Source organism: Ruditapes philippinarum, unplaced genomic scaffold (assembly GCF_026571515.1).
Source record: "Ruditapes philippinarum isolate M1 unplaced genomic scaffold, ASM2657151v2 ctg4755_1_1_1_1, whole genome shotgun sequence".
Classification (NCBI taxonomy): Eukaryota; Metazoa; Mollusca; class Bivalvia; order Venerida; family Veneridae; genus Ruditapes; species Ruditapes philippinarum.
In genome coordinates this window covers 75236-99895 of record NW_026860419.1, presented here as the reverse complement: position 1 = coordinate 99895, position 24660 = coordinate 75236, and the positions used below count along the sequence as shown (strand labels likewise).

The window sequence follows — 24660 nt, the reverse complement described above, 5'->3', positions numbered from 1 at the left end:
TTAGTCCAGGATCCTCATAGTTTCAATATAAAGGTCTTCCATCAGTCTAACACGCTGAAAACGTTCCGTTTGTATTCCGTCAACTGTTTCCTCTGCAAAAAATACAATGCTGCGTAAACAACATATTAAAAAGAAAACAAGATGGCTACGGTGGGCCATGTCACTGTTTGCTTTGGAATGTCGACGGTTGCTTTAAAAGCCACTGGTCGTTTAAGAAAGTTAATGGATATTATGGAAGCCACCGGTTGCTTACGGAATGTAAATGAGACTCACTATGATTTGTTGCAATAGGGAGTCATTGTATGTTATGGAAATCAGAGAATGCTAGGGAAAGTGGATGGTTGCTATAGAAGTCACTTTTTGATCGGACAATGCATTGTTGTTATTAAAATCACAAGTCGCTATCGTCGTCACTGGCTGCTGCTACTGAAATTTCATGGTTGCTATTGAAGTCATTGTTTGCTTTACAAAGTGTTTGCTTAACAAAGTCAATATTTGCTATTGAATTCACTGATTACAAAGAAAATTCAACGGTTGGAAGGCAATGTTGTTTAGGAATATCAAATTGAATGATCTTTGAAAACAAAAATATACAATCTCATTCCAAAGAAAGCGTCAACGAATCATAAGCAAAATATCACTACATTTTTCTATCGCTTTCAGTAAGAGTACTTATTTTGTTATACCGAAAAAAATCAAAGATAAACATCTCAAATAAACAACAAGCTTATTTCAACGTTTCATGTCAACAGCATAGTGCGTCTATATGATTTTCAACAAGGATGGTAACAAACATGCTTAATCATGTATGCTCGTGGTGGTTTTTTTGTTATGTCAGCTGGCTGAAACGTGATGTTATCATATTAAAACATTGTGGTTGTCACTCACTGAAGTCACATAAGGCTATAAAGAAATAAAATAATGTAAGTTATGATAATACGGAACGTAACATTTGATAAAGGTTAATACTATATTTGGACAAACCTTGATAAGGTGCTTGAAATCCAGCAGTAACTCTCTTAATGCGCACCTTTCCGTCCTGTCCTTTAGCAAAGATCTTCACATTTATGCGCCCGGCACTAAGGCATTGTGGAAGTATATAGGCTGAATAAATCCCGTCATCACGGATATCATCCGGATCTATTAGAATATTGATTATCAAAGGTCATTTATTATATTAACTTGTAACTGTCAGCTTATATAAAAATTCGAACATAACTGATTTAACTCTTGCAAATGATTGAGACGATTTGTAAACTCTGCACGCTACATTATTTCAAATTGATTCGATTTGATATATTTGCGTCCACTGCTAATTATTAGCCCTTTTCATGGCACTCACATAAATATACATGGTTCGTTAATTGTTGTAAATGCCAGTGTTGATTTTTTTAACCATCGGTGAGATAAGTGGTATACGTATAGCACAGACCATTGTCTAAAGTTGTGTTTTGTTTAGAATTTGAATGCTTTAAATCAAACTGATACTGCAATTTCCATGTAATTTGGTTGTAATAAATGTTTCCGAGGGATCACACTTCATCCAGATTCTTCTTTACTCCATATATGCCAAAACATTTGGCTTTTCTTATTCTGGCGAATCTTATCTTATGAGCAATGTTTGCTTGGCACAATGGGGTCTTAGACTCCAACAAGGTATCGTATTCGACAGAAGAATTTCCAGATTTTAACCATAACCCAACAGACACTCAACAAATACAAAAATAATACCTGGATTGAAGCAACATAAGGATTAGCACGGTTTTAAGCTGAGCAACAGATTATAGTCTGTTTTCATATTGTACCTTATGACAACTAAACTAGTCAGTGTTAATAACTGCGAGTATTTCAATTAATAAATAAATAAATAACATGGACAGTTTTGAAAAATAATTAAGCCGAACAAAAACGATAGCTTTAGTAAGCATTCTGAAAATGCATGGGATAAGACAATAGGCGGAATTTCTAATGATAACCATTTTATCATTTCGTAAAAATCCATTCGGGGCATGAAGCAAGGGGGAATGAAGTTCACATGTAAAATACGGAAAAAAATGTATTCGAACGCCAATGTCTTGAAATGAAACATTCACTTGGGCAAAAGTGACATGAAATGGCTATCATTTCATGCGTATAGATAAGCGTCGCAAATGATATATCAAATCAGTAGGAATCTATTACCTATTCCATTATCATATAAATATTCGTCACAACCTTTGCCCCCGTCGTTTGATTCTACACGAGCTGTGACGTTTGCATTTATTACTTGGGAGTGTTCCTTAATAACCTCTGTGTAGATAATAGGAAGCTCTCCAGTTTTAAAGTCAATCTTCAATGCTGACATATATGCCTCGATTCGTATAATATCACTACTGACTGGTGTTGATTTTACTACATACTCAAGTGATATTCCACTCGTGTCCATTGTAATCGTTGCTTCATAATCACCATGCTGTTGCAACATTAAATTGAACATGTTTTAAACACAAGCATCCTGCACACATATTAAGGCTTATCGCATTTTATTTATTTGACATTCTTTACTGTTAAGCAAAACATAGTAAAAACAACTATATATCAATAGCGAAACAGAACGATGTTATAAAATTAATGTCAACTCCAATTTGACGTATTTATATATTTTTTTCTTTATTCAAATAATGAATGAAACGAAAAATATCAGTGTCAAGGTATGTTTTAGAAACTAGCAAACATGTCACTGTGAGGTTGACCAGTCGATAAAATGTCAAGTGAAAAACTGTACAATTTTCTTTTTTACCTGAGCTATATCTGGAATCCGAAGAGTTGCTGTCTTTTTCGAAGTAATAATTGTTCTAAAAAAATCATTTGGACCAGACAGATTAAGCTGCAATCGACCGTTATAATCCGATTGTACTATTACAGCAACAAATGTATTTTCTCCTTGATTCTTTTCTACAGGAAATGTCAGTTTGACTATGTTTGATGATGTGCTGTTTATTCGCTCTGATGCAAGCTTGAATCGTAAACAACGTATTTCAATTACAACATATTGAATAGTTAAAATAGAATAATTTAATGGAAAACTTTTTATAGAATAGTTAAACTGATGCCACAATTTTAATTTATTCACTTTATATGCCAGGTCTCGTGGATACATATATTTGATGAACATGCAGATATATTAAACAATAATATCATGATATCAATTATTTCAGCTATGAAAAAGAAAATGCCTTGGTAGTGTTATTGTGAATTGATCATATACCGATAATCTACCAATTCAATCATTATTTGAAATCTAAACTAAACATTCAAATATCATACCACAGCAGCATGTTTGAAGGACGAGGTGTGGCTGCTAACTATTATTTCGTCAAATAAAGCAGTAAAACTAGATGTTCCAGTTTCCAGGTATGTAAAATGTTTCCCTCTGCTTTCTTTTGAAATATCAGCAAGAACAACATCGGCATCTTGAGTGACAGAGACAGTGTGTACTATGACATTTTCTGTTAACATCCTACGTCTTGATTCGTCAATGTTGCCTATATTGTTCATCCCATCAGAAACGAGAATAATTTCTCCGTCAGTGGCGTCACCTAGTGTTCTTTTAAACAACTGAATAAATGATAGGATGAAGCAACTTAGTAATGACAGAAAAGAACTTTTATCCCTATCCATCATATTTACTACTTAACGTTACCAAGATACTGCCTTATGCAGTAATCGCTTTAAAATAATAATATTGTGTAAATAAATTTCTCGCATAAGTTAACATAATAATGTTTTTCCAGAAATATATATTTCTCAATTCATCAACGTAAAAATAAATAGATTGATATTTAGTATAGTTTTAGTTTACAATTTTATTCTGAACTTATATTAATATTAGATCGGAGATTTTATTTCCAATGTTAAATAATTTTACACCTTACCATATTCCACAATATCTCAAAATATTGTATTTCTTACCAAATATTTGCAGACTTCAAACACTTCACAGAGTATAATAAGATGATTGTATCAATTTCATTAAAATGTTGTGCAGAACGAAACAGATGTATTATTTTATGTTTGAATTCCATTTTTATGTATTTTTTTAAAAATCTTTTTTATTGATTGACTAACTGTAAGTAACTTTGTTTTCTGTAAATTGTGGAATCCCTGATATGTGTGTGCACTTTGGTTATGCATCAAAAAGATAGACTGTTTGAACCGAATACAGACAAATGAATCCCTGAAACAATTTCTTTTCAATTTGACTTAGTTTAGTTACTTTAAAGTTGAGATCACATGTATTTGCACAGGAGGTATTCTTCCATCTGTAAAGCCTGAAAATCGCCATATGTGGGTACGACCCCAAAAAAAAAGCAAGAACAATTCTCTTTTTAGTTGGTCCACATTTTTTCAAATTCACGAATAACATTTTGTACACTATTTAAAACATTATCATGAACTAACTAATTGTGATATTTTTAATAATTCTTACATCGGTTTGATTCTGAAGCTGCCTGTAAGCTCATTATAATTTATAATTTTAAAGCCAATATTTTTACAATGTAATTGTAAGGAGAGCTTAACAGGACTGCCTTGTCAAATTGTAATTTAAAAATGTCAGATTTCAAACCATTGTTTAAAATAAAGTGATAAGCTTATTTGATAAAGAATGATTCAAATTGTTGCAAAACAGTAAAAATAAAATCTTATCCATCATTGACGAATTGGTAATTCTGAAAAAAACGTCGCTCCGGCATTTGAAGATGTTCAGTATACATTAGTCTGAAATTCTTGTATTCTTCTTAGATAAATCGTCAAAAAATACATTTTTGGCATATCCCTGTTGGTCATTATTTATGTTCCTCAATAATTTCTTTAGTTTATTTGCCAGTATCTTTTGGCAATTCAATAATTACTATGAAAGTACTTTATGTTTCAAGCTTTTTAGATTCTTCTGATCGTCTTTTACAGAGGTCAAAAGGGACTTCAGTTGGCCGAATCCTTCATTTTTGTAATAACGTAACTAAGCTTTTTATTTAAAGAAAGATGAATTTATAAATTCAATGGTCATTCTATCTGTATAAGAACTTACAAGTATGTATGTTATTGCAAATTTGCAACACCCTTCTTATAAGTTAACAACATTTTCGAAAAACCTGTATGTAAAAGCATTGTCAAAAATATCATTAGATATCATTATTATATCATTATGTTGATTAATGTCAATTGTTTTGATGCTTAAAGACATTTGATACTCTTGATATATTTTCATCTTTATTTAAACGCAAGTAGGATGGTTTCTGTCTTGATTAAACATTTGTAAATTTAAAATAAGTTTATATTTTATAATTACCAACCTCAATAGCACTTTCAATGCCACAACCAATGCATGTTCCTCCTTTAGCCACAGTAGGTAGACTATTCATCAACTGATCTCGGACGGAATCGGATGTTACCTCAGTCAGTTCTTTTACAACTCTGGCTGTGTTATTGAATACTATGATACCAAGATAGGTGTCGGACGGAATGAGCTCTTTAATGACAATCTCTGTTACTTGCAGCAGGTTTTCAATACGTTTCCCCTGAAGCGTTTATGTATTTATTTGTTTGCCCGTTCGTATTCATTTAGTTATAAGCAAGGAGAAGCAGAATGGCGTAACAAGTGGAATTTAGGATTGTGCAAGTACAAAAAATAGCATAAATTGACCTAACCGACATTCATGATACAAACCATAGTGCCTAAATAATCAGATACACGACACGACTTAACTGTTTAAATAAGATTTGAATTGCGCCAATCTTTATAAAATAATAAAATAAGAAAAACTAGAATAAGTATGTTTAAACTTGTTAAAACCTAGAATGTGACGATGATATTCAATATTTTTATTTCATGTTTTGAAATGTTTAAGTTATTAAAGATATGCTAATTAACGTAAGCATGTTTAACTATGAAACATATAGATAAATATTTACCTCCATACTGCCGGAAACATCCAGCACAAGAACAAGGTATTGTTCAGTTTCTTGAATGAATTCAAATGAGGGCCGAGTGTCAGTAGAATTATGCAGCTTATTTGCATCTATAATAAATAATTATTAAATTATCGATACAACACATTTTATAAGACCGGTGTATGGAAATGCGATATATCAAAATTAAAAAGCATTATATTTCATTTAAGTTGTTAAGTGTAACATTACCTATAAAGTCCTGGTGATTGCTCATTATTTCCCATGCACTCTGTGAACTACATCGTTTGTTGTGATAATTTTTTCCAAAACGGTTGTGCCTCACATGTCTGGACGTTGTTATGTCATCCCTTTCGCAGAACTTTGATAACTATAATCAAACAAGGTGTCAATGTAGTTGGTCAGTGACCATAAGGCAATATCTGAAGTTTGTTTTACAAAACGAATATTTGAATGATCCGATTGAAACGAATACTGACACGAAAACATACCAATTATGCAATTTTATAGGATAAGGACACAAACGAGTATTTTCAGATTTTGATCGACATGACTACAGAAATCAGACCGGCATGCAATATTGTGTATTTCCTAAGACATATACAACCAGGTGCTCTGATTATATTATTTGTCATTAATTATTTTCAAAAGGCATATACCATTGTCATTGAATTATTTATATCTATTATGATGAATAAATTTGTTTATTACCACTGTTGGTTAAAGTTCATATGTTCACGTTATAAGGCACCGCCAATAACACAGGGGAAAAAATGGCATTGTAAATAGACGTGCCATAGAAATATTATCAAACGCATTGGGTGTAAACCATGAAAACCGGTAGAAAAATTAAGAGAAACATACTAAAAATAAAAATTTGACTTAAATAATCACACGAAAGCTAACATATAAAAAGATACAGTATGGTTAATAGCATGCCTCATCAACTTTATAAAATAAAATGTCGGGGAATGGTAAACAAAGCTTAATTTTAAATTCAAAGACTACATTGGTCTTTAGCATAAAACCCAGAAATAAAAGAATTACTACATGTAATTACTACATTCACAAAATGGTCACGTAGATTAATCATGTAGAATTAAGCCTTATTTATTTACATCATTAAGTCATGGTATGTGAAGACAAACACATCACAGTCGAAGACCTGATGAAACAAGTCAGACAATTAAAGGTCTTCGAGTTCCTAGACTGCAAAAACGGCTTTTTCTATCACATATGAAAATATGTATTTATTAATAATAAGAACGATAGCAAAATAATTAATGATAATGTTAGGAAATTATACATAAAGTGTAGAGTCCATTTCATTTATAAAACAAGTTCATGCCGAACATGTCTCAGGTAATTTAAGTAAATACTTACGGCTTCTATCCATTGATAACCCATCAACGAAGCCTCTACCTTTTGAGTTCTATAGGGACAAAAGTTGCAGGTATCATTCAATTTCTTTCTGGTATTTTTATAATCACATGCCTCACTTTTCTCGCAATAATCGCCAATTCCAATTTTTCCCTGAATTTCCTCTGAACATCTAGATGTAGCAAAATATCACAAGGAAATGAAAGCAGCAAATATATAAATCAACCAATTTAAAAATCTTTGAATCATACATTTAGAACGGTTATTGTAATAAGATAACTACATATTCAACTAAGTGTAGTAAATAAAGATATCGAACAACAAGGAGTTAGGTTAAAATAAATTCAGATTGGGAATTGATGAGTCAATTCAGCAATCCACATTATAGCGCCATATCTCTGTAAAGTTTCAAAGGTAACCTTTCAGTTATCAACATACGAACCTTGTTGGTTTCCACTCCCCTTCGTACTGGTAAAATTGGGAACTATCTTTGGAAATAGGATACTCATCATATAAGCCATACCTTAAATGACCAAACTCGTGCACTATCACGTTATCTGTAATGAAATTTATTCAAAATCTTGACTATAATCAAACTTTAAATTTCAGTAACGGAAAAAAAGGGTTGACGAATAGATTCAGGTGACAACGTACCGTTGTTGCATTTCTTTTTAAACATGCTTGATATATAAAAAGATTACTGCAGTCACAGACACTTGGGGTTTGGAGCTCAAAACGCTTTAAAAATCCAAATAAAATGCATATTTGTTAATCCCAGCACATGTACTGATCATATTTATCAAAAAAATTTAATATAAGCCGTTTTGAAAAAATTTCATATTTCAACATCTATAATAATACACAAGATAAAAATGTTCGCCGGAAAAAATCCGCACCCCTACCGTCATAATCACCATGTATTTTATTCCATTTCCAATATTTTCACATAATCCGTTGGTCCATCGACACAGAAGATATAATTCTTCACGATGATGGTCAATTTTTAACTTCAACGGTAATATAAACAACGCAACAGCCGAAATAAACATCAATATAATCGCCGTTTTCCTTCAATGACATTATCTTTCGATAAATTCAACGTGCCAGTCGGCTATGACCGAAGCCATCCGATAATGTGGCCCCAGCTTTGCCGTGTGCAAAATGCGCAGCGCTTTAAGTGTGGGAACCACATAATCGGATGGCTTCGGTCATAGCCGACTGGCACGTTTGAATTTATCGAAAGATAATGTCATTGAAGGACAACGGCGATAATATTGATGTTTATTTCGGCTGTTGCGTTGTTTATATTACCGTTGAAGTTAAAAATTGACCTTCATCGTGTCTTCTGTGTCGATGGACCAAAGGATTATGTGAAAATATTGGAAATGGAATAAAATACATGGTGATTATGACGGTAGGGGTGCGGATTTTTTCCGGCGAACATTTTTATCTTGTGTATTATTATAGATGTTGAAATATAATTTTTTTTCAAAATGGCTTATATTAAGTTTTTTTGATATATATGATCAGTACATGTGCTGGGATTGACAAATATGCATTTTATTTGGATTTTAAAGGCGTTTTGAGCTCCGAACCCCAAGTGTCTGTGACTGCAGTGACGGCCTCCGTAGTTTCATTATTCAAACATACTATTAACTATCAAATGAGGTCGAACTACCACATATAAAGTAGGAAAAGGGGATATCATTATACAAAACAGATAAAAATACGGAATAACCAAATAAGACGTAATTTTGTTACAAGAATAGCGTTAAATGCACATTTTATCGCTTATTTTAAACCTGCAAAAGCACTTCGGCTTTGGACTTTAAATGATTCATCGTGTTATAAATACGGTACATGGAAAAAAGTGCATTATCCCTTTTTCTAGCTCTAAAAATTGTATTTGCAGACTTAATTATTTGTGATCATGTGCATTGTTAATATTATAAGTACAAGGAATGCTTTCTGCATGGTATTTACGTAGCTTGTCATATTTTCCATTATTTTTTTTTTCAACATATATCACCGCAATTCAATGATACATGTCATAAGTTCATTTCTGGGATAATTAGCCTGGGTATCAGACTATAAACGAATTGATGCAATTTTTATTCGAAGTATTTTAAAAGTTAGTTGGACTGTGAATCGGTTGACCGGGTTTGAAGTAACTGTTGTTATTGTGACTTTCGATGCCATTCATCATAATAGAACCTTTCTACGGTTATATTTATTGTTAACAAAACGAAATTTTGTTAGAATTATATATTTGAATTCATCAAGGTTATAGGAATTGTGCGCATACCATGTTTATTGTAAGATAGGTCAAAACAATTTTTATAAAGACTTAATATGAAAATCTGGAAACAAAGTGATCCCTCGGAAGCATTAATCACAACAAAATTACAAAAGAATTGCAGACTCGGTTTGATTGAGTCTGCACATAAGGGATAATGAACACATATGATCAACAAAGATTGGCAGCATTTTTCACGGAACACATCCCAAACAAAATCCATCATGACAAGACCACCGGGCAACAGGACACCAAGAAAAACAAGTGAAAGTAAAGGGCGAACCTAAATATACCTTGTCACATCGTCCCGCTAAAAGGCGTGTCTTCAAGCCTTGCCACATTAGCAACAGGTGCGCATGAAAATAATTGAAATTTTGCAAGATTTGTCTGCAAACTAAATTTTCACCTTGTTCAACAACATCGTGAGAAAGTCTAAAAGTTAACTTTTGTTTTAATTTCGCTGTTTCCAATTGTTTTAGTGTTTATCTAATAAAGGGTAAATAATGCATACCATGCCAACCCCAAGATGTGTACTCTGTTTTCAAAATAAATTTTTCTGAATGAAGGTACATATATGAACCTCCAGTGCCACATGCGATTACCCCTTTTACCCTTGGCTGGCCTGTTTCGCTTTGTTTAGCGTTGTCAATAATTATTTCCTGTTCAATGTGTGAAGGTATCCGAGCCTTCTTGTACTTTTCCTTATGCTGCCATGTCTTTGGTACAATAACTTTGATTTTCTTGAAGTATAGATAATTCTTGGTGGCTGTAAACAGTAGTTTAGACGAGTCCGTAAAAATTTTCTGCAATTTATGAAAAAATTCATTTATGACAAATTATAGGACGAATTAAAACATATTCTGTATAAAAGAACTTTCTGTGAGCTCTCATTTTCATTTTGCTAGATTTCTAGTATCAGCCCCAACCAATTCTAGCACAACAATTCAAGCTAATTTTTGCTAACAATTGTATTGTAACAATATGTGAAATATGAAAATAGCTTCAAAGTGTGTAAAGCTATATCTGATGAAAAAAATTGTAAATATTTAAAAACAGCAAAATTACTTTGTTTCAATAACCGTATAGTGATTTTTCGAAAAAGTTTTAACATAAAATAACTGTGTTAATTATCACACATGATTATTGTACGTAAATTAGAATAAAATGTTCCGGAACAAAATATTCCCCTACTATTTTCACTTGGTTAATGTAAGTAAATAAGTAGGTAATCGTCTTTCTTTTCTATGTTTTTTGTATCTATTCTGATCATAATATAAACAAAACTTTTAGTGGGGCGGGAAATTGAGAAAATAGTGCAAATTGTGATACAAGCATGAAACTTTCAGGATCTCATCTTTAGACCATGTAGATTTCAAAAGTGAAGTGGGCCCAAAAATATCTCTGCTCATTCAAGATGGCCGCCATTTTCAAAATGGCCGCCATATAAATTTGAGTACATTCTAGCTCATTCATTCCAATTTTTTGTACAGAATTCTGGAAACAAAGTGATCCCTCGGAAGCATTAATCACAACAAAATAACATTTGAATTGCAGACTCGGTTTGATTGAGTCTGTACATGAGGGATAATGAATAAGTGCAACATCTCTCACGCTCCCTAGCACCGGCTTGAGCGGTACTCAATTCTCACACCAAAAGCATGCATATAATTTCTCCTTTTCAAAAATTTAAATCTCACAAAATTTCTCTTTCATACTTCTTCCAAATCCAAGATGGCGTCCAATATGGCCGTCGATTTTGTGCAAAACTGTTTATATCATTTTATAGTATAATTTGTTGCACAAATAATGTTTATTATGATAAAAAAGTGTTTAAACATATCAGAGATAATCAAATTATATGTTAATCTCAATAAAAGTAAACATTTTAAAGTTTTTGTCTAAAAACATCTTTAAAAAGATCAAGAAAAAAATTCCATTTTTTTTTTCATATTTTTCAATTTGATTTTCTAAAGTAATGTACAAAGTTAAAAAAGTTACTTTATATCTTAAACTGTATTTGACATTCCATTAATATCATGTGTTTATTGTAAAGAATGTAAGAAAAACATTAAATCTGTAGGTTTTATATTTTGTGAAAGTGGGTGGGGTAATTTTTATATGATAATTGTGAAAGAAAAAACAACAGAAAATCTACATAGCTAAGTTCATTCTATTTCTTTGCCTTTTTACTTTTCTATGAATTCTTATGCAAATGTTCCAAACTTAAAAAGTACTTTTTATTTGATGAAAGTATTTTTGTCTTCCTTCGGGCCATTTGGTGGGTGAGCAAGAAATGCACATACAAACATGTGTATACATTCAGTTATTAAATTTGGTTGCATGATAATTCTTGTTTCAATATATTTGATATCATATATTAATTGTTAATCGTAAAGACATATAAGAAGACAATAAATCAACTAAACGTGCTTAAATAGCAAACATGTATTTGAATGTAAGGTATAAAGGTAGTCCATAAACGCATATTTTTGACTCCTCCACAATTTTTATATTTATATAAAAGCCAACAAAATGTATGTGATGTGAAACATATATATCAAATATATATGGCCTGGCCTGCATGCAGCTTTTTGAAAAGTTAAGATACAAACTAAGTGTACTAGTATTTCCTAAAGTAATCATATCTTATTTTTTTCTTTCAATAAGAGGGTAATGATGACCCTGGATCACTCACCTAAGATCATTGTTGGAAAAAAAGTAACAAGATCATTTTGGGAGTGTCAATTATGTCATAACACACATGATTTGTGTCATAATTGAATCTGGTTGCTTTTAAAGAAATATGCTCAATATCTGCTTTCAATTTTTTATTTCACACAAGAGAACTTTAATAACTATATCTATATACGAGTTCATATAAACGTAGTGACCTTTTGTGTTTGTTAAATTTGGACCATGTTGTCCATGATATATCATTATTATAACATAATTATGATGATACATGATTAATGTATATGCGTCGGATAGTGTAGTTTAAGAGAAAAACATATTTATTACAGTAGTCTTTGTAAATTAAGTGATACCATTGCAAAACCATTTTAGACTGCAATAGCATCATACAAATTTATGCATGTTATATCAGTCTACATCCCAAATACCTTATTTCAAGTCAATGAAGTTTAACACTAGATGTTTTTAATGTGTTTTCCTATACAAGTCTGTGACCCAGGTGGCTCTATGAGCATGATTCATTAAATGTGTTTATAAAGACCTAAGGTAGTGCTACATGCCAGCTTAGTACCTGTGCTCTATGCATTTTGATTTTTTGAGAAGATTTTTTTTATTGCATGTACACTTAATGATACAAAAGTGTTTTATGTAACTTTTAAAGAGGTCTTCTTTACTTGGCAAGGTTATATTTTGACTATCTAAGCTCTAGGCATTACAGTTTGTTTGTTTGTTGATTTTTTTTAATAACATCAACAACAAAACACTTCAATGCGATTCCCTACACAAGTCTTTAAAAACTGTGTTCCTCGTGAGGGCCTTTAAATCATGTTCCTGCAGTCCAAAATGGCTTGCCCTGTCACTTAGTTTACATTGACTTATATATTAAAATTCTTCTCCGAAACTATGTGCACAGAGAAGAGAAATATCGTAGATCATAACATTGTGATGCTATATATAGAGATTATGAACTATTGGCATAGGGTCAAAATCACTTAGTTTACATGGACTCTTATCGGAATATAGATATGAGTCTTCTTGTAGTTCTGAGAGTCTAGTTATTGGACATGATTCTTTAAATATGACTGGTGAAAAAAAGATACTCCTTATATGATTTTAGCCTTCTTCAGTATAAACGAATTATAGACCTTTTCCAGCAGTGGGTTTCTTAGGCGCGTGATCTAGGGTCAACAATGCTCTCTTGTTTTATGGGAAAAATAAGGTAGGAATACATTTAGTTTATATTCCAAAGTATAAGCTATGTTTGTTATGTGGGTCAAGCGGTTTTATTGATACCTATTTTAGCACACCTAGTCATTAGATAATATGATGTATCAGTCGCCAAATTTTTGTTTCTTTTGAAATATCATGTCTACATAAGTTATTAGAAATGGACGGTACTTATTCAATTATACTTGGTTACAATGCTGTGCAAGTAAATATAACTTTGAATCATTCTGTTACAAGCTTTTAGCAAGACTAAATTGTGCAGGAAATAATTGTATTCATAAATAGACAACATTTCACTAAGGTCCAGACATGATTTTATCTAACATATGGTTCGTTGATGAATATTCAGTCTTCTTTCTGTATAATTATCAAGTTATATTATGACTATTGAAACAACTTATATCATGCAAACACATTTAATAACTGAATGTATACATATGATTGTATCTGCATTTATTGATATTTTAGTACACCCTCTAGACCTGAAGGAAAACAAAAATACCTTAATACAATAAAATACTTTTACAGTGAATATTTGCATAAGAATTCTTAAAAACGTTATTTTGTACTACAATTGTCTGATAAATTTACCCCACCCACTTTTAATAAGTATAAAACCTTCACATTTTTGTTTGTTTTTGTTACAATTATACAATAAAACATAGTGTTGATTGAATATCAAATACACTTTAAGAAACTATGTAACTTTTGGAATTTTGTACATAGAGACCTAGAAAACCATGTTAGAGAAAAATGAAAAAATGGCACTTTTTCTTTGATTTTTTAAAATATTTTTTTTGTACAAAAAACTAAAAACATGACTAACAATGTGGTTAACCTAAAAATTTATTTTTTTTCTACTATATTTCACAATTTTATATGGAAATACTCATATCGTGTGCAAAAAATTATACTACAAAAGAGATATATCAGTTTTCATTAAAATTGGCAGCCATATTGGACGCCATCTTGGATTCTGAAAAAATATGCAAGAGAAATTGCTTAAAGATTTAAATTTTTGAAAAGGGGAAACTATACGCATGCTTTGGTGTAAGTTTAAGGTCTGTACAAAAAATTGGAATGAATGATCCATTATGTACATCAAATTTATATGGCGGCCATCTTGAAAATGGCGGCCATCTTGAATGAGCAGAGATATTTTTGGGCCCACTTCACTTTTGAAATCTACATGGTCTAAAGATAATTTCCTGAAAGTTTCATGCTTGTATCACAATTTGCACTATTTTGACAGCAGAGACCTTATTTCCCGCCCCACTATTTTGTTATCATAACACATCAAAGATATAGCTTTATACACTTTAAAATAGAAACATTATAACTGTATCAAAAGACCTAACTGTTTTTAAGCAAGAAAATCACCTACAAGTACCCGACGAAGCTAGGTATGACAATTCAGTCCAAATACATTTTCAAGAACTGCCCATCATAGATTGTCTACATGGTCCGTCAGTTGTAGCAAAAGAGGAAAGGTTTGTGACCAACTAGAAAGGTGTTGGACAATCGGCCGTATTTCTCTGCTTTCCATTTACCTAACTTCCTCTTTGTTCTTTTTTATATTTTCCTCTTTACCAAACCTGTGCAAATCTTAAAATGCATTCCTTTTGGACAATTTTTCATTCAAATATTTTATATGTGTATTTTCATTAAATGTAATGATATGATAATATACATATAAACCAATAGTTAAAAATGCATAAATCAGATCTGTAAGGTAAAATCAATTACAAGGCCAAATCACTTAACAAGAGGGTAATGATGACCCTTAATCGTTCACCTGATTAGATGGTTCAAATGAACAAAAATGCATTATTATGACATTGGTAGAAAAATATATCAATGTTACAAATTTTAGATTCAGTGGTTGGTGTATAGTGAGTTGATACCGTTCATATTATTATTCACTAGATACAAAGTATATTTACTCTGTACAAAACATTTAAATGGTGACTATAAATTTGACATGTTTTAATTTAAAGATTTGGAAATCTTGATCAGCAGACCGGAAATCATTTGAGTTCATTTAAAAGGGACCATATAACAACATTTCTGCATAGTACCATCAAAATCGACCTAAAGTTAATGTTGTTCAAAGAATTTTCTATTTCAAACTCTGGCAGCGATTTTGTTTAACAAACCAGAACCATTTGAGCAGTTTTTATTATAGTGTCACATTGAAGGTTCCATGATAACCGCTGTATGAACACATCTGCGGATGTTTCTAAATTCAAAATTTTACTATTTCATGTTCAAATGTTGAATTCTGCTTTAGCAAGTGCTAGGGGGCGTGGACGGTAACTTGCACTTTCCAGTACCGTCCATGAATCAGGCTCAATCAAACCGAGCCTGCGACCTTTTCAATTTTGCCGTGTTGGGCTTTCTTTAGGGATTCTGTATTTATCTATTTCATAAAAAAAAAACCTATCCAAGTCTCATTCCTGTAGCTATCTGTCTTGTTCCGTTAATGACCTAAGGATACTGGGACGGGGTTAGAGCAGCTGTTGTTTAGCACAACAGACTGCATAGAAACCATTTGATCCATTTTAAAGTTTAACCTCTGATTCCATAGTCATGTTTTTCTAGCAGTACTTTCTCGTGACTGACCTGTCGAAAGCCTTAATGAACTCTTGTTTCCCAGTTAATTAGATTCGCTAGAGCTTGTAGCAACGTAAAGGATTTCAACGAGCGGAATATTTTTATTACCAGCAAGCTTCTAAAACAGGGCTACCGCTATTATAAATTACGGAAATATTTTACTAAATTTTACAATCGTAACTTTGATTTAATTTCCAAATTCAATAGTGATTTAAAAACTCTTCTGCGACAAGGGATTAGCCAGCCTGGTTTTTATGGCGATGTGATTTACAAACTTCGTAAGATTTTGGGTCATGGTAATTTTTCTGCTGTTTTTACTAAAATCATTAAACGTTTTATTAAAAGAGGTTATGACCCTACTATTTTAGACATACTGCATGTTTAGTGTTCAACCCTTTTACAGTTGGACACTACGCTTTCCTCTTTTGATTGCATCTGACGGACCAAGTGGGAGACTCTATGATGGATAGTTCGTAAAGCCCTTTGGGACTGAATTGTCTTTATGTTCGTCTTCTGCCTTGCTTCGTCGGGCCCTTGTAGGTGATTTTTCTTGTTGCTCTGTCTTCCTTTAGGACATTGAGTACTTTTGTTATGGTCATTGGGTTTACTTTTATATGTTTCTACATGATCATTTTAGTGTTTTACTTATTTAACCTTTTGTAACCATGACAACTGTTAGAATTTCACGTGGCGGGGATTCATTTTATTTACACTGTCTCGTTTATAGGAACATGGTGGGGCTAAGAGCGAGGTTTGGTGCACCATTAACCGGTTTAAACTCCCCAGCAGTCATTATTATGCTGCTGACCGTTCCAAGGCGGCGCCCCACTGTGTTCCTCAGATGTATGTCTTATGTTGTTTCATACTGTTTTGGTGACACTTTTGCTTGTGTCCCTTGTTGTTTTCTCGTCTACGGTAAGTATCTTCCCCATTGCCTCTAGTTTTTATTTCTTTGATTACTCCCCACCCCCTCCCCCGGTCTCCTGTCCCCTTCCCCTTTGTGGGCCAATTTTTATTTTCTTTGAATTCCTAATCAGTTACAAATTAATTATCATTTAATGATTAACCTGTCCGTGCTCTGTCTTTGCCCTGTACTGTTTTTGTTTGGGGTCCCCCTGGGCTCCTTGCCATTGGTTCTTGTTGCTGGGTCATGTGGGGGTTGCGTTCATTGAACGCCGCCTTTCCTTGTTGATCTTGTTTATCATATTTTACAGGTGTCTTAAGCAGGTGTCAAGTGCCGTGTGGCAGCCGTAAAAAGTTGCCCCGTACTTCACTTCAGTGTTGATATATTTGCTGGTCCTTTGGGATCATTGATGCCAACACTATAAAGTGTTGAGAATTGAGTACCGCTCAAACCGGTGCTAGGGGGCGTGAGGGATGTTGCACATATTCATTATCCCTCATGTACAGACTCAATCAAACCGAGTCTGCAATTCTTATGTTATTTTGTTGTGATTAATGCTACCGAGGGATCACTTAGTTTTCAATAATTTTTTACAGACATACTTGTTTATTCTCATATACTGAGGTTACCATGTCATTTACCAAAATAACAAGTTGCGTGAAGTGTTTATCAATGGAAGAGGAAACTATGTGTTTCTTAACATTACACAAAACACATGTTAAGGAAAGTGGCCTATAATTGACAGGGGCTGACCTATCGCCTGTCTTGAAGATTTGGGCTTCATATGCATATGTATAATTGTTTCATTAATCATGTTGGGGTTCATAAAGCCCTTTGGGACTAATTGTCTTAATGTTCGTCTTCTGCCTTGCTTCGTCGGGCCCTTGTAGGTGATTTTCTTGTTGCTCTGTCTTCCTTTAGGACATCGAGTACTTTTGTTATGGTCATTGGGTTTACTTTTATATGTTTCTACATTAGTGGGGCGGGAAATTGAGAAAATAGTGCAAATTGTGATACAAGCATGAAACTTTCAGGATCTCATCTTTAGACCATGTAGATTTCAAAAGTGAAGTGGGCCCAAAAATATCTCTGCTCATTCAAGATGGCCGCCATTTTCAAAATGGCCGCCATATAAATTTGAGTACATTCTAGCTCATTCATTCCAATTTTTTGTACAGAATTCTGGAAACAAAGTGATCCCTCGGAAGCATTAATCACAACAAAATAACATAAGAATTGCAGACTCGGTTTGATTGAGTCTGTACATGAGGGATAATGAATAAGTGCAACATCCCTCACGCCCCCTAGCACCGGCTTGAGCGGTACTCAATTCTCACACCAAAAGCATGCATATAATTTCTCCTTTTCAAAAATTTAAATTTCACAAAATTTCTCTTTCATACTTCTTCCAAATCCAAGATGGCGTCCAATATGGCCGTCGATTTTTGTGCAAAACTGTTATATCATTTTATAGTATAATTTGTTGCACAAATAATGTTTATTATGATAAAAAAAGTGTTTAAACATATCAGAGATAATCAAATTATATGTTAATCTCAATAAAAGTAAACATTTTAAAAGTTTTTGTCTAAAAAATCTTTAAAAAAAGATCAAGAAAAAATTCCATTTTTTTTTTTTCATATTTTTCAATTTGATTTTCTAAAGTAATGTACAAAGTTAAAAAAGTTACTTTATATCTTAAACTGTATTTGACATTCCATTAATATCATGTGTTTATTGTAAAGAATGTAAGAAAAACATTAAATCTGTAGGTTTTATATTTTGTGAAAGTGGGTGGGGTAATTTTATATGATAATTGTGAAAGAAAAAACAACAGAAAATCTACATAGCTAAGTTCATTCTATTTCTTTGCCTTTTTACTTTTCTATGAATTCTTATGCAAATGTTCCAACTTAAAAAAGTACTTTTTATTTGATGAAAGTATTTTTGTCTTCCTTCGGGCCATTTGGTGGGTGAGCAAGAAATGCACATACAAACATGTGTATACATTCAGTTATTAAATTTGGTTGCATGATAATTCTTGTTTCAATATATTTGATATCATATATTAATTGTTAATCGTAAAGACATATAAGAAGACAATAAATCAACTAAACGTGCTTAAAATAGCAAACATGTATTTGAATGTAAGGTATAAAGGTAGTCCATAAACGCATATTTTTGACTCCTCCACAATTTTATATTTATATAAAAGCCAACAAAATGTATGTGATGTGAAACATATATATCAATATATATGGCCTGGCCTGCATGCAGCTTTTTGAAAAGTTAAGATACAAACTAAGTGTACTAGTATTTCCTAAAGTAATCATATCTTATTTTTTTCTTTCAATAAGAGGGTAATGATGACCCTGGATCACTCACCTAAGATCATTGTTGGAAAAAAAGTAACAAGATCATTTGGGAGTGGTCAATTATGTCATAACACACATGATTTGTGTCATAATTGAATCTGGTTGCTTTTAAAGAAATATGCTCAATATCTGCTTTCAATTTTTTATTTCACACGAGAGAACTTTAATAACTATATCTATATACGAGTCCATATAAACGTAGTGACCTTTTGTGTTTGTTAAATTTGACCATGTTGTCCATGATATATCATATTATACATAATTATGATGATACATGATTAATGTATATGCGTCGGATAGTGTAGTTTAAGAGAAAAACATATTTATTACAGTAGTCTTTGTAAATTAAGTGATACCATTGCAAAACCATTTTAGACTGCAATAGCATCATACAAATTTATGCATGTTATATCAGTCTACATCCCAAATACCTTATTTCAAAGTCAATGAAGTTTAACACTAGATGTTTTTAATGTGTTTTTCCTATACAAGTCTGTGAACCCAGGTGGCTCTATGAGCATGATTCATTAAATGTGTTATAAAGACCTAAGTAGTGCTACATGCCAGCTTTAGTACTGTGCTCTATGCATTTTGATTTTTTGAGAAGATTTTTTTATTGCATGTACACTTAATGATCACAAAAGTGTTTTATGTAACTTTTAAAGAGGTCTTCTTTACTTGGCAAGGTTATAATTTTGACTATCTAAGCTCTAGGCATTACAGTTTGTTTGTTTGTTGATTTTTTTTAATAACATCAAACAACAAAACAACTTCAATGCGATTCCCTACACAAGTCTTTAAAAACTGTGTTCCTCGTGAGGGCCTTTAATCATGTTCCTGCAGTCCAAAATGGCTTGCCCTGTCACTTAGTTTACATTGACTTATATATTAAAAATTCTTTCTCCGAAACTATGTGCACAGAGAAGAGAAAATATCGTAGTTTAACATTGTGATGCTATATATAGAGATTATGAACTATTGGCTAGGGTCAAAATCACTTAGTTTACATGGACTCTTATGGAATATAGATATGAGTCTTCTGTAGTTCTGAGAGTCTAGTATATGGAATGATTCTTTAAATCATGACTGGTGAAAAAAAAGATACTCCTTATATGATTTTAGCCTTCTTCAGTATAAAACGAATTATATAGACCTTTTCCAGCAGTGGGTCTTAGGCGCGTGATCTAGGGTCAACAATGCTCTCTTGTTTTATGGGAAAAAAATAAGGTAGGAATACATTTAGTTTATATTTCCAAAGTATAAGCTATGTTTGTTATGTGGGTCAAGCGGTTTATTGATACCTATTTTAGCACACCTAGTCATTAGATAATATGATGTATCAGTCCGCCAAAATTTTTGTTTCTTTTGAAAATATCATGTCTACATAAGTTATTAGAAATGGACGGTACTTATTCAATTATACTTGGTTACAATGATGTGCAAGTAAATATAACTTTGAATCATTCTGTTACAAGCTTTTAGCAAGACTAAATTTGTGCAGGAAATAATTGTATTCATAAATAGACAACATTTTCACTAAGGTCCAGACATGATTTTATCTAACCATATGGTTCGTTGATGAATATTCAGTCTTCTTTCTGTATAATTATCAAGTTATATTATGAACTATTGAAACAACTTATATCATGCAAACACATTTAATAACTGAATGTATACATATGATTGTATCTGCATTTATTGATATTTTAGTACACCCTCTAGACCTGAAGGAAAACAAAATACCTTAATACAATAAAATACTTTTAACAGTGAAATATTTGCATAAGAATTCTTAAAAAACGTTATTTTGTACTACAATTTGTCTGATAAATTTACCCCACCCACTTTTAATAAGTATAAAACCTTCACATTTTGTTTGTTTTTTGTTACAATTATACAATAAAACATAGTGTTGATTGAATATCAAATACACTTTAAGAAACTATGTAACTTTGGAATTTTGTACATAGACCTAGAAAACCATGTTAAGAAAAATGAAAAATGGCACTTTTTCTTTGATTTTTTAAAATATTTTTTTTGTACAAAAAACTAAAAACATGGACTAACAATGTGGTTAACCTAAAAATTTATTTTTTTTCTACTATATTTCACAATTTTTATATGGAAATGTCGTGTGCAAAAAATTATACTACAAAAGAGATATATCAGTTTTCATTAAAATTGGCAGCCATATTGGACGCCATCTTGGATTCTGAAAAAAATATGCAAGAGAAATTGCTTAAAGATTTAAATTTTGAAAAGGGGAAACTTGCATGCTTTGGTGTAAGTTTAAGGTCTGTACAAAAAATTGCGAATGCCTATTATGTACATCAATTTATATGGCGGCCATCTTGAAAATGGCGGCCATCTTGAATGAGCAGCAAGAGATATTTTTGGGCCCACTTCACTTTTGAAATCTACATGGTCTAAAGATAATTTCCTGAAAGTTTCATGCTTGTATCACAATTTGCACTATTTTGACAGCAGAGACCTTATTTCCCGCCCCACTACATGATCATTTTAGTGTTTTACTTATTTAATCTTTTGTAACCATGACAACTGTTAGAATTTCACTTCGCGGGGATTCATTTTATTTACACTGTCTCGTTTATAGGAACATGGTGGGGCTAAGAGCGAGGTTTGGTGCACCATTAACCGGTTTAAACTCCCCAGCAGTCATTATTATGCTTCTAACCGTTCCAAGGCGGCGCCCCACTGTGTTCCTCAGATGTATGTCTATGTTGTTTCATACTGTTTTGGTGACACTTTTGCTTGTGTCCCTTGTTGTTTTCTCGTCTACGGTAAGTATCTTCCCCATTGCCTCTAGTTTTTATTTCTTTCATTTACCCCCTCCCCCTTCCCCCGGTCTCCTGTCCCCTTCCCCTTTCTGGGCCTTTTATTATTTTCTTTAAATTCTTAATCATTTATAAATTATTTATTATTTAATGTTTCACCTGTCCGTGCACTGTCTTTGCCCTGTCCTGTTTTTGTTTGGGGTCCGCCTGGGCTCCTTGCCATTGGTTCTTGTTGATGGGTCACATGGGGTTGCGTTCATTGAACACCACCTTTCCTTGTTGATCTTGTTTATCATATTTTATAAAAATTATAAACAGTTAAATAGAGAAAAGTAAGAATCCCTAAAGAAAGCCCAACAATGCAAAATTGAAATTGTTGCAGGCTCGGTTTGATTGAGCCTGTTCATGGACGGTACTGTCAAGTGCAAACTACCGTCCACGCCCCTAAGCACCGGCGTAAGCAGATTTCAACATTTAACATGAACTGGTAACATTTAGAACTTTGAAACATCTGAAGATGTGTTCATATGGCGGTTATCATGTAACCTTCAATGTGACACGTTAGTGCCATTCCATGAAAAGCGGCATATGGTCCCCAAGTAAAAAACATGCACGTGCCCTAAACGAGAAAACAATGGGCGGAACTAAATAAAATGGAATTTTGATAGGGGATCTGAGGTTATGTATATGACATCAAAAGACAAATTTAAAAAGCAGGCCACATATCCGAAGGGTGATTCAACAGTATTCAAGTTAGGAATACTTGAACTACCCAACAAGAAAGATTCCGAATAGAAAGAACTAAAATTATATTGATTCCCGAAAAAGTGAATATTGTATGTAAACAGAATAAAATGTTCCGGAACAAAATATTATTTGCTATTAAAAGTAATTATTTTGTGCATGGTCATTCGCTTTTAAGGCATGTATCTACTATGTTTATTTCATGCAAGCATTTTGGAAGTATTCTTTTTTAAAACTCAAACAATTCTGTTCCAGATATATAGCTTTATACGCCTAAAGGTTTTTTATTTTAAGCTCAGGGGGCCATCTTGAGCAGCAGATCGGAACAATTTTAGTAAAGGAATGCCCAGTTATCACGTCTGTAGAGTTTCATCATAATATATTGGGCCGTTGAAGACAAGTTGTCAATTTACACTTTTTTCTATAATAAGACCTAGCATCCATCTTGTCCAACAGACCAGAGCCATTTAAGCATTTTTATAAAGATCCAATTAAAGATTATTTCTGTATAGTTTAAAATCTATCAAACGATTAGGGAGGAAATGACTTTTAAATGGTTTTCTATATTTTGCTCTTGCGGCTATCTTTTTCTACAGACCGGATCCATTTGAGTGTATTTTGAGGATATTACCGAAGGCTCATTCCTGTTTATTCCATAAATATTCTTGTGAGGGTTTATGATGATATATCGCTTTAGTAAAATGTTAACGGCGGACACATGTTTATATTGAGCACGTTGTGCTCAGTTGAGCTAAAATGAGCTCGGTTGGCACAAAAAAAGTAATCATATTGTAAGATCATGTACAGTTTATTCAATTCTAGTATATTGTTTCAGTGTGCCTATTTGCCTTTATGAAAAAAAAAACAAAAAACATTGGATTAAAAAATATATAAATATTGACTTATTGATGTAGTTTTTCTCGCAGTTGATGTGTGTGTCGCATTTGCTTTTGTATTTTTTGTTGTTGTTTGTTTGTAAACTTTGTTCCCTTCTTTTCCGTGTGTTTGTGTTGGGGAGAGGAATGTAAGTGGCTAAAGATGTAGTTTTATTGTTGTTGTGGTTTGTGTAAATAATCAACATATACATATATCTAATTTTGCCTTATGCATCTTTTGCTATCGAAAAGTTATATTATACTGATATTCTTACGGATATATATTTAAGTTACGAAATGCATATCTTTTACCAGAAAGAAATATAAAAAATACATTTAATTATTTATATAACTTTTAATATAGTAATATATTTTATATAATATTTTTTACCTGTATACGCTTTAGAAGAAATTCACTGTCCTCGTTGTTGTCTTGTATTACAATATACAGATCCTCATATCCGCCATTATTTACACGGATTGTAGCGATGTATTTGAAGCACAAACACATTATCAGAAATACCAAAATCTTCATTATTTGCTTTCTCATTAAAGCAGAGCAATTCCTTATTACAAGTGATATATTTAAGATGATTTTATAAATTTCAACAATGCGTTTACATTTAACATGATGTATTCGGATTGGATGCTGCTTTTAGATAACGTACGTGGATCTTAAGGTATGACCATCCTTATGCATTATTTCCGTGTTGAAGAGTATTCTACGGTGGCACAAAGGTGACATGTGTGTGTTTTTTTTATCTCGTGCGCACGAGATACTATGTCGTGGCCACGAGTTACTAAGTCGCGG

At 32.5% G+C, this 24660-nt stretch overlaps 1 protein-coding gene across 1 annotated transcript; it reads right to left on the bottom strand.

Annotated features, from left to right (window-relative positions):
- Positions 1-24476, bottom strand: LOC132759978 (calcium-activated chloride channel regulator 1-like). Its single transcript, XM_060751848.1, has 12 exons — positions 24241-24476; positions 10137-10428; positions 7772-7886; positions 7333-7501; positions 6181-6319; positions 5953-6059; positions 5334-5558; positions 3307-3597; positions 2780-2995; positions 2182-2452; positions 985-1140; positions 1-92 (listed from the first exon to the last, which is right to left on the bottom strand). Exons 1-12 carry the CDS (start codon positions 24397-24399, stop codon positions 1-3), a joined length of 2232 nt encoding a protein of 743 aa, XP_060607831.1. The 5' UTR covers positions 24400-24476.
- Positions 24477-24660: the final 184 nt, after the last annotated feature.